At 34.6% G+C, this 9341-nt stretch overlaps 1 protein-coding gene across 1 annotated transcript; it reads left to right on the forward strand.

Moving 5' to 3' along the window:
* Positions 1-3875: 3875 nt before the first annotated feature.
* Positions 3876-8923, forward strand: LOC149572435 (sugar transporter ERD6-like 6). Its single transcript, XM_089813601.1, has 18 exons — positions 3876-4103; positions 4211-4273; positions 4364-4453; positions 4666-4725; positions 4842-4907; positions 5045-5110; positions 5222-5297; positions 5397-5461; positions 5586-5675; positions 5911-5991; positions 6130-6214; positions 6471-6517; positions 6604-6666; positions 6768-6827; positions 7041-7106; positions 7290-7349; positions 7495-7609; positions 8184-8923. Exons 1-18 carry the CDS (start codon positions 3876-3878, stop codon positions 8294-8296), a joined length of 1494 nt encoding a protein of 497 aa, XP_089669727.1. The 3' UTR covers positions 8297-8923.
* The last annotated feature ends 418 nt before the right edge of the window (positions 8924-9341 follow it).

Consider the following 9341-nt stretch of genomic DNA (forward strand, 5'->3'; position numbering starts at 1 on the left):
TCTTGATGTCTTGCAAACTAATCTGAAATCCCTACTTGCAGTTGTCGCTCACCTGTAGAGGTTGATGTCTTTGAACATCTTTGAATGTAAAGAGATCAAAATCCTTCTTCTACAAATGAACAAGTTGGAAGATCTGGGCTACTTGAACCTGAGGCACTGTATTAAAATGAGGTTCCTTCCATTCCAAATAGAAAAAAATCATTTCACTCCAATGCTTAATTATTGACTATTGCGACAATTTATTGTGGAAGCTTCAAAGTTTCCAGTTGGAAAGTAATTTGTAGTAGTCCTAAATACACCAAACGAACCCTAAGTTTTTCGTTTTGCAATTTGATTTCCTTTGCATAATGTTTGTGAGATTTTGAAATCTTTGAAACTGTCCAATAACCTTTCAATGCAACAAATATGTTTGTGAAGAAACCATGTTTCCATCTTACCTTCACAATACCAGTGACTATGACTTGAGAGTCACACTATATATGCATTTTCTTGACACTATTACACTTTGCCACTTGGATAGCAAAGATGGTAGCTTGACACTTTGCAACATTCTTGGTTCCATCCGGAAGAAATTTTGCTCCTATGAATAGAATATTCTCCTCTACATCAAGGAGAATATGAGCATCATCATAACATGAGCATCATCATCATGACACAAGAAGATTCTCTAAAACAACATGAGCATCATCATCACCCCCATCAGAAGAATCAACCCTTAGGAGCCCTTAAACAAACCTTATTTTATTAATATTTTAATTACCATAATTTTTTTAAAATTAAATCTTATTTTTCTAAAAATTTATATTTAGATTCAAACTATATTTTTCTATTGACTTATCCCTTTAATCTTGTTCTAGTATAATTTAACAATTCCCTTACCAAAAAAAGTGCAAAAGTGCTATATATGAAGAGTGTCCCCACAATAAAATTTAAAAGCTAAGTGATATTCACCAATGACAATGATCTTTATCCTATTATTTAATATAATATTTAAAAATAAAAAGAAATTAACAAAAACATTTATTGATGAAATTCCCTTAAACAAACCTTATTTTATTAATATTTTGATTACCATAAAAAAATGTTTTTTATATTAAATCTTATTTTTCTTAAAATTTATATTTAGATTCAAACTATAATTTTCTATTGACTTATCCCTTTAATCTTGTACTAGTATAATTTAACAATTCCCTTAAAAAAACTGCAAAAGTACTATATATCAAGAGAGTGTCCCCACAATAAAACTTAAAAGGTAAGTGATATTCAGCAATGACAGTGATCTTTATCCTATTATTTAATATAATATTTAAAATTAAAAAGAAATTAAAAAAATATTTATTGATGAAATTTCCTTATCCCATAACGATCATGTTATTGTGTCCTCCAAGTTCCAACCATTACTTCTAAACAATCCTACCTTAGGATGGAGACATTTTTTCACGCAAACTATTTTTCCAAAAACTCCTACAATTTTAGAAATTGACGACATTTAAAAGTTAAAAAATTCCCTCCAAAATTATTCTTCAAGAATCTACAAATTGGACTCAAATCTTCATTTTAAAAACCTCAAAATTTGGCCAACGGAAAACACGAGGGAACTTTTGTATCATCATTGAGCAAGAAGCATCCTGCATTACCATGATGTATGACTTTCATGACATGATTCAGCAAACCTAATCATTCTTATCCTGAAACACAGAGAAAGTTTGTTCCTATGTTCTTGCATTCCGTTATTAAAGCCTCCATTTTGGAATGCCATTTGTCTCATCTCACTCCATCTGTCTTGAGTCTCATCAATGCATAAATTCTCTATATTTTTTTCATTAAGATCAGCAATTTTCTTTCCCCTCTTACTGAATTTCTAGCTCTACATTCAGGATTGTCAAAGCAGCAACAACCATTTTCTTCGTGTAGATGCTCAAAAATGGTTCGCATCTACGGTTTCATCACTTCTTCATACTAATTTGTCCCATTTTCTCATTCTACTAACTTTGATCTTTTGGCTAGATTGACCATATTTCGTCATTTGTATCCCCTTTCACATCAATTTCATATCAACTTGAAATCATACCAAATCAACTCAAAATCATATCAAATCAACTCGAAATCACCCCAAATCAACTCGGAATCAGTCCTAATCAACCCAAAACATATCAAACATCCCAAATCAATCATCATTTATCCACTCCTAGGCATTTTTGTGGCTTTTAGTGTCTTGGAAACCTATCAACTTATCAATCTTATCAATCTGACCTTAGTACTATCATGGCTCTCAGTGCTAGGTCAAAATATCATTCATGTCATTCAATCTTTGACATTGTTGAGGCTTTCAATGTCAGATCATGGCATCATCAACCATTTTAATAATATTGATAGTGTCCGTCAGTGTTATTATGATCAAACCTTATCAGTCAATTTCAATCTTGTAGCATTTAAAATGTCGGTTAAATGTTACATATCAATTAATTCATGTCATGTGTCCTTGGCATGTTATCAATTTTGATCTATCAATTAATTTGACCATGGCTTTGGTCTACCTTTTCATCATCTCATTCGATATCCATCATCGTCACATTTTCATCAAAGGATACAATCGCATTCATTTAATCAATTTGGCCAATCATCTACTAATTTTCTCTATAGGATTAAATAACCCATAATTTAATCTTATTCTTTTTAATTATTCTTCCTAATTATCATCCTCAATTAATTAATTTTATTAATTAATTAGTTCATCGTCGTCAATTAATTAATTTTATTAATTAATTGATTCATTATTTGCAAACCATGGAAATTCTTAATTCCTAAGTTCCATTTTTCATCATTAAATCCATTTTCTGCTAATTCTTATTTTTTGGAATAAGAGGATTTTTAATTCAAATATTCCATAAAATATTCCATCATCATGACACTTGGATATGACACCTCGTGGATTCTCCTTTGACACTTGGCTAAGATTTGTCATAATCAAATATTCTTATCTCTTACGCATGTCCCTATTTGGCTTATTCGTCATAGATTCTTGGCTTTAAGTGGGTTGAGGAATCTTATGATGGGTCATAGATTCTCTTCCAAATTTGACTCTCGTGTGTCATAGAATCTTACTTTTGGCATATTCTGTCATATGCGTCATAGGAATTATTATTACCTCTTACGCATGCCCTATTTGGCTTATTCGTCATAGATTCTTGGCTTTAAGTGGGTTGAGGAATCTTATGACGCGTCATAGATTCTCTTCCACATTTAGCCAAATTTGACTCTCATGTGTCATAGAATCTTACATTTGGCATATTCTGTCATATGCGTCATAGGAATCTCTTGCCACATCGCATGTCTGTGGGTGACAAATCCAATGCTCTCACCCTACATGAAAATTATAAAATGAGCACTCTTTCTCTCATTTTGGGTCCTTGAATCCTGGAATGTTGAAATCTTGAATCCTGGAATCTAGAATGCTTAAGTTTTGAAAATCCAAATTGTTGAATCTTTGAGTCTCTACTTCTTTGCATGTTGCATGTTGCTATCCTTGCTATCACCAAAAGACTGATCTGTTAGTGTCTGATACAACCACTAAACTTATAGAGGGGAGTGTTGAACATTTTTCCAACAATATCCCCTCAACGTTACTTGAGCATTACCTGACATTTTGAGGATTCGAACTTGGACCACTTGTTAGAGTGGAGTTGCCATTGCACCAAAAGACCGATCTGTCAGTGCCCAATAGAACTACTCAACTTATGGTACACAAGAGGTAGTTAAGCCCTTGTCACGGGTCCTGAGGGGAGCGTTGAATATTTTGCCAGCAGGATTTTGGCTGAGTAGGCCTGTAAGTTTGCAGAAAATTTGGTCACTACGGATTTTACCCTATAAAAACAATGGGGTACATGGATGATTTGGAAAAGGGAAGCATGGGTGGCAATGGAGATATTAAAAAGGCTCTCTTAGAGGAAGGAAGCACACGTCTAACCATATCCAAATCTGGCCATCATGGCGGTAAAGGTGCTAGAAAGGCAGATAATGTTGAAATCTTCTGTGGAAGTGCTATAACTGCAATATTATGTACATTAATAGTTGCCCTGGGGCCTGTACAGTTTGGTTTCTGTGTAAGTTATAGTTTCTTATTTGAATAGATTGATTTTTAATCCATGCATCCATTACAAGAGTCGACCTGAATAAAAAAAGGAAGTTTCTGACAGCAACGTTCTTGCAGATTGGATACTCTTCGCCCACACAAAGTGGGATCATCAATGATCTTGGGTTAACTGTTTCCCAGGTACTATTATTTGATGAATGCATTTTTGCAATAGGATAGAATATAGTTTATGTGGTAGATCCTAATATAGAGTCTTGTTGTTTCTGTCAGTTCTCCTTATTTGGATCTTTAACTAATGTTGGAGCCATGGTGGGTGCAATAATTAGTGGACAAGTTGCTGATTATATTGGACGGAAAGGGGTAAGTGCCTTCAATGTTTTTCTTTCTTTACTAAAATAAATTTATATGTTAGACCTAATATGCTACCGCTAAAGGGATACACTGCAAGATTTTGTCTTGTACTACTAGTAGCAACGATGGTCATATAAATTCTTTTTTGTACCCAGTATTTAAAGATGAGTGCAATTAACACACATTTAGATTTGCATAACCTCTTCTTTGTTTGCGTGTAGGCATTACTAGTAGCTTCCATTCCCAACATTCTTGGGTGGCTCGCTATTTCTTTTGCCAAGGCAAGCTAATTTTCCTTTGATAAAATGATAGCTAAACGAATAAGAAGTTTGATAGTGATTTTCCTTTGGAGCATAAGGAAATTCCTCTTTTTGATGTCATCACCCTATGGTTACAGGATTCTTCATTTTTGTACTTGGGAAGAGTGCTCACAGGCTTTGGAGTGGGAGTCATCTCATTCACTGTAAGTCAATTTTTTTTCACAATCTAGAACAAGCCTATTGTTGTCATTTTTAAGCCATAAATTATTACACTTAATAAATTAAAGAGCATACAAGCACGTGGACAGCTATGAATCTAACCATATCATGGTTCTTTTAGGTACCAGTATACATATCTGAGATTGCACCAAAGCATTTGCGAGGAGGTCTTGGGGCAGTAAATCAGGTTTGTTTTGTAAACTCAAAATTCTTTTGTATATTAATCATGATAATAGTCCTAATATAAAGTGTAATTTGATACAGTTTTGAATCTTATACTTAATTGATTTTTCAACAGCTTTCTGTGACAATTGGTATTATGCTGGCATATCTATTTGGACTGTTCCTTTCATGGCGTCCTCTTGCAGTTGCAGGTACCTTATATTATGCTTTTGCTGGGTGAATTTAAAAAAATAAATTAGATTTTTAACTTTTATGAAAGAAATGATAGGTTGACAACTTTAGCTGGACAGGTATGATCCCTTGTGCCCTTTTGGTATTCGGCCTCTTCTTCATACCAGAATCCCCAAGATGGCTGGTGAGCATATTTCACATACAGATACATTTTGAAATGATATTATTCAATTATCGCTAACAATTTTAAAATGACATATACTATACAAAGAAATTTATTTGGCAAATTTATGATTACTTGAGTGCAGGCAAAAGTTGGTAATGATAGTTTTGAAGCTTCACTACAAGCACTCCGAGGATCTAATATTGATGTCTCCCTTGAAGCAATTGAAATCAAGGTGCTACGATTTCTCCAAGATGAACTGCATTTTTTGCCTGTTCCATTAATTGCATCATCAAACTTCTTACTGTGTTTTCAATATTCTACCAGTTTGAGGAGTCATCTGCTTTTGTATAGATTTTGCTTTTTTTTTAAGCTTTTCCTATCATGAATGGGATTTAATTGTCTATTAGTTAACATCACCTCTATAATGGTAGAAGCTTGTCTAACTAATGGAAATATTCTGAGTCTAGAGCGTCATGGAGATGAATAGTCAGCAAAGTAGAATCAAATTCTGTGAGATCTTTGAACGGAGATATGCCCTTCCTCTCACTGTGAGTTACATCTTAAGATTTCCCCATTTGGCCAATTTACACAAGTAGGTTTATCAGTCAACAACTACTTCATTCTTCCAAAATGGACACAACTCACAATTTTGTATGTTGATATTGTCTTGAAATGGGAGATTGCAGATTGGTATTGGGCTGCAACTTTTGCAGCAATTAAGTGGAGTTAATGGTATTATGTTTTACAGCATTTCCATTTTCAAATCTGCTGGTGAGTTCTAGCCTATAGGTATCTAAAGTTGAGGTTCTATATCATGTCTTTATTCATGTTCAATTTATCATATTATAAACTATGGAATTTGTAGCATGCTTTGCAATAGCCTTTGGCAGCAGAGAATTATCTTAGAAATTTAAAGTCAACGAGATAAAAGGTTGCTGGAAGTGATTTTTAGCTCATAGTGTCTATGTTAATCTTGTTTCTTAAACAAAGCACTGAGCTACGATTTGTGCTATCCACAAATTTGCAGGGATTTCATCTGCTAGTGTTGCATCACTTGGACTTGGTGCCATTCAGGTTTAATTATTTTCTTGAAGTCCTGCATGAATTTGTCTATCATGATTTAGTCTCATGTTGCTTATGAATAAAGGATAATGTTACAGGTGCTCACAACTGGGCTTACTGTATGCCTAATGGACAAAGCTGGTCGACGTGTTCTCCTTATGGTGAGAAAAACCTTGCAGTTATCACAATTTTGTATTGTGTCATTTGGGAGCATAGATTCAATGGTGGAGAGAATTAACATGTTTTATTGTTTTTTCAATAGGTCTCATCAGGAGGGATGGCCATATGTCATTTTCTTGTTGGCCTCTCATTTTACTTGAAGGTAGTGTCACTAAAAGCCATATGTCGTTTCCTTCTTGGTCTCTCATCTTACTTGAATGCAGCGCCTCTAAAAAGCCTAATGGTTGATTTGAAGCTCTAGGAAAAACACGCCTTCACTTTCTACTGAACACTTATTTGGTGGTGTTATCTGGTGCCTGATGGTATGGAATTTCTTGGCTGTCCAAAGCTAATATCTAGTTTGCTCTTATTGCAGAGCCATATGGAAGGAGCTTCTCAATATGAAACGTTCTTCAGTGTATTAGCTTTAACAAGTTTGCTGGTAAGTTGGGAATGAAAACTCAAATATGAATATAGAAATCAGAAATAATAGAACGCTCGAGTAACATAGCTCTTATGATTTTTAACACATACCAAAACTTCTATGCATTAACTAGACATTCTCTGTCACACCGTTCTCGTCATATTGATATATATCATTTGTTGTTTGCTGATTTGATTACAGATTTTCATCGTTTCCTTCTCACTTGGTATGGGTGCCATCCCATGGATTATCATGTCTGAGGTAACACACTTGTAACATTGACTAGGTCACATTATTGCACCCTTTACAGAAACACTGGGAAGAATCTCCTGGTCCTTTAATCACTTAAAGTGATGCTACTAATAATCTGTTTCTCTATTATCTAACTCTTCCTGTGCTACTGTAGATACTTCCACTCAATGTCAAGGGTCTTGCTGGCAGTGTAGCAACCCTGGCACACTGGATGACATCATGGGTGGTGACAATGACTATCAATTTACTAATGCAATGGAGCTATGCTGGTGAGTTTTTAGCCTTAAGCTGTGCATCACTTAAGCATACCAAAATCGCCCACTAAATCATTGCCAAATGGAAGAGTTCCGCTATAACAAACATGATGGAATGTGCACCGCTTCTCTATATGGTATACACTTTTAGTAAAGCAATTAGACCAGACGACAATATTTGTGGTCTCTCCTAGATTCCTATATTGGTCCATTAAGCCTTCAGGGCATGCCATGTCCCCTGATACTGAATGTTGGAAGATTGGAACTAGGCGAGTTCTAAAATGTCTATTAGCCTTGTCTGGCCTATTTGTGTGGGAAAAGTTTCAATCTTTAAACAAGTAAAAACATATCCTTGAAAGAGAGGTAGCATGTTCAAATCTAGCAGGGGTAGGGAATGTATGCCCTGTTTGTAGATATGAAAACAGATTGTAGCAGGAATGTGGATGAGACACCTATATCCATTTGATAGATCTTGTGAACCATATTTAGTCTAGAGTAGGCTAGAAAACATATTGTCAAAAAATGAGTAAATAATTGCTCATTATGAACAGTTTTCTGAAGTTCCATTTTTACCGTCTTATTGTTGCAGGGACATTCACGCTATATTCTGTTGTGTGCACCTTCACACTGGCCTTTGTGGTATTGTGTGTTCCGGAAACCAAAGGACGAACTCTGGAAGAGATCCAAGCATCCTTCAGATGAGCCGCTACGATGAATTCATCCCTTAGCAGATGACGAAGTGGGTTCAATTCAAGATGCACCATTGCATCGTCTGCGACTGCATATTACATTGTTGATTCTTTAACCGTGGGGGCAAAGTAATGATTTGTAATTGGGAGCAGTAATCTAATCCATCATTATTCCATTAAAAGGTTGCTTCCCAACCTCGAATTCTTTGATTGCAATTACTATTCACACGTGTATTCGGAATAAAGTTTTCTTTCTTCTTGTTCTGTTATGTAATGTATAATAACTGGTTTTGTACAGGGTTTCACATATGATTTACAATGCAATTCGATCAGCAAACCGACTAGATAATTACAAATATCCTTAAACAAGTAGAATGTAACAAACAAACATCTCAAAAAGAAAGATGAGGTTATAACTTTTTTGTGGGCTTAATGGGAAGGCACAAGCTGGTTCTCATTATGTTTTCATGTTTTCACAAGTTTTTACAATGGCAAGTTACAATGCTAAGGGATAAATTAGGAAGAAAATTTATGAAGTTTATGAGGAACATAGCCAATTTCAGTAACTCCTTGTGCAAGTTTATGATGAGCACTTCCAACTTTTTAATGCACTATAGCCATTAACTTGGTCATCTTATTATGTTTCCATGTTTCCATGAGGTGTCATTACAATGGCAAGGGATGAATTAAGAAAGAAATTTTATAAAGTTTGAGGTTAAATGTGCAAGTTTATGATGAGCACTTTTAACTTTTCAATGCACTATATCGAGTAACTTGGTCCTCTTGTCCTTGTATGCAACACATTTTAAAATAAAGTGTTGTTCAACACAGGCAAACTCTCTCTTCCCAAGCCTCTTTTGCATTCTTCCGTACATTTTGAAGTTAGTCACATTTGAGATTGAATTCATTGATATAATGTATATACTTCCAAACCAATTCCCCCAATTTTCTTGTAAAGTTTATCCATAAAAAAGATATTTATTGTTTGTGGGACACATTGAAATGAATATTCTATTTACTCATCAACTTTATGTTGTGTTGCATCCATGTACTTTTTT

This window comes from Cupressus sempervirens, chromosome 2 (genome assembly GCF_028749045.1).
Source record: "Cupressus sempervirens isolate cs-2001-9-10 chromosome 2, ASM2874904v1, whole genome shotgun sequence".
Classification (NCBI taxonomy): Eukaryota; Viridiplantae; Streptophyta; class Pinopsida; order Cupressales; family Cupressaceae; genus Cupressus; species Cupressus sempervirens.

Bases quoted from the DNA above. Each gene is read 5' to 3' on its own strand.
- LOC149572435 (XM_089813601.1), top strand. From the start codon at position 3,876: ATGGGGTACATGGATGATTTGGAAAAGGGAAGCATGGGTGGCAATGGA. The intron at 4,726-4,841 runs GCAAGCTAATTT...CTATGGTTACAG, and splicing joins TCGCTATTTCTTTTGCCAAG to GATTCTTCATTTTTGTACTT. The intron at 5,298-5,396 runs GTACCTTATATT...TTAGCTGGACAG, and splicing joins GCGTCCTCTTGCAGTTGCAG to GTATGATCCCTTGTGCCCTT.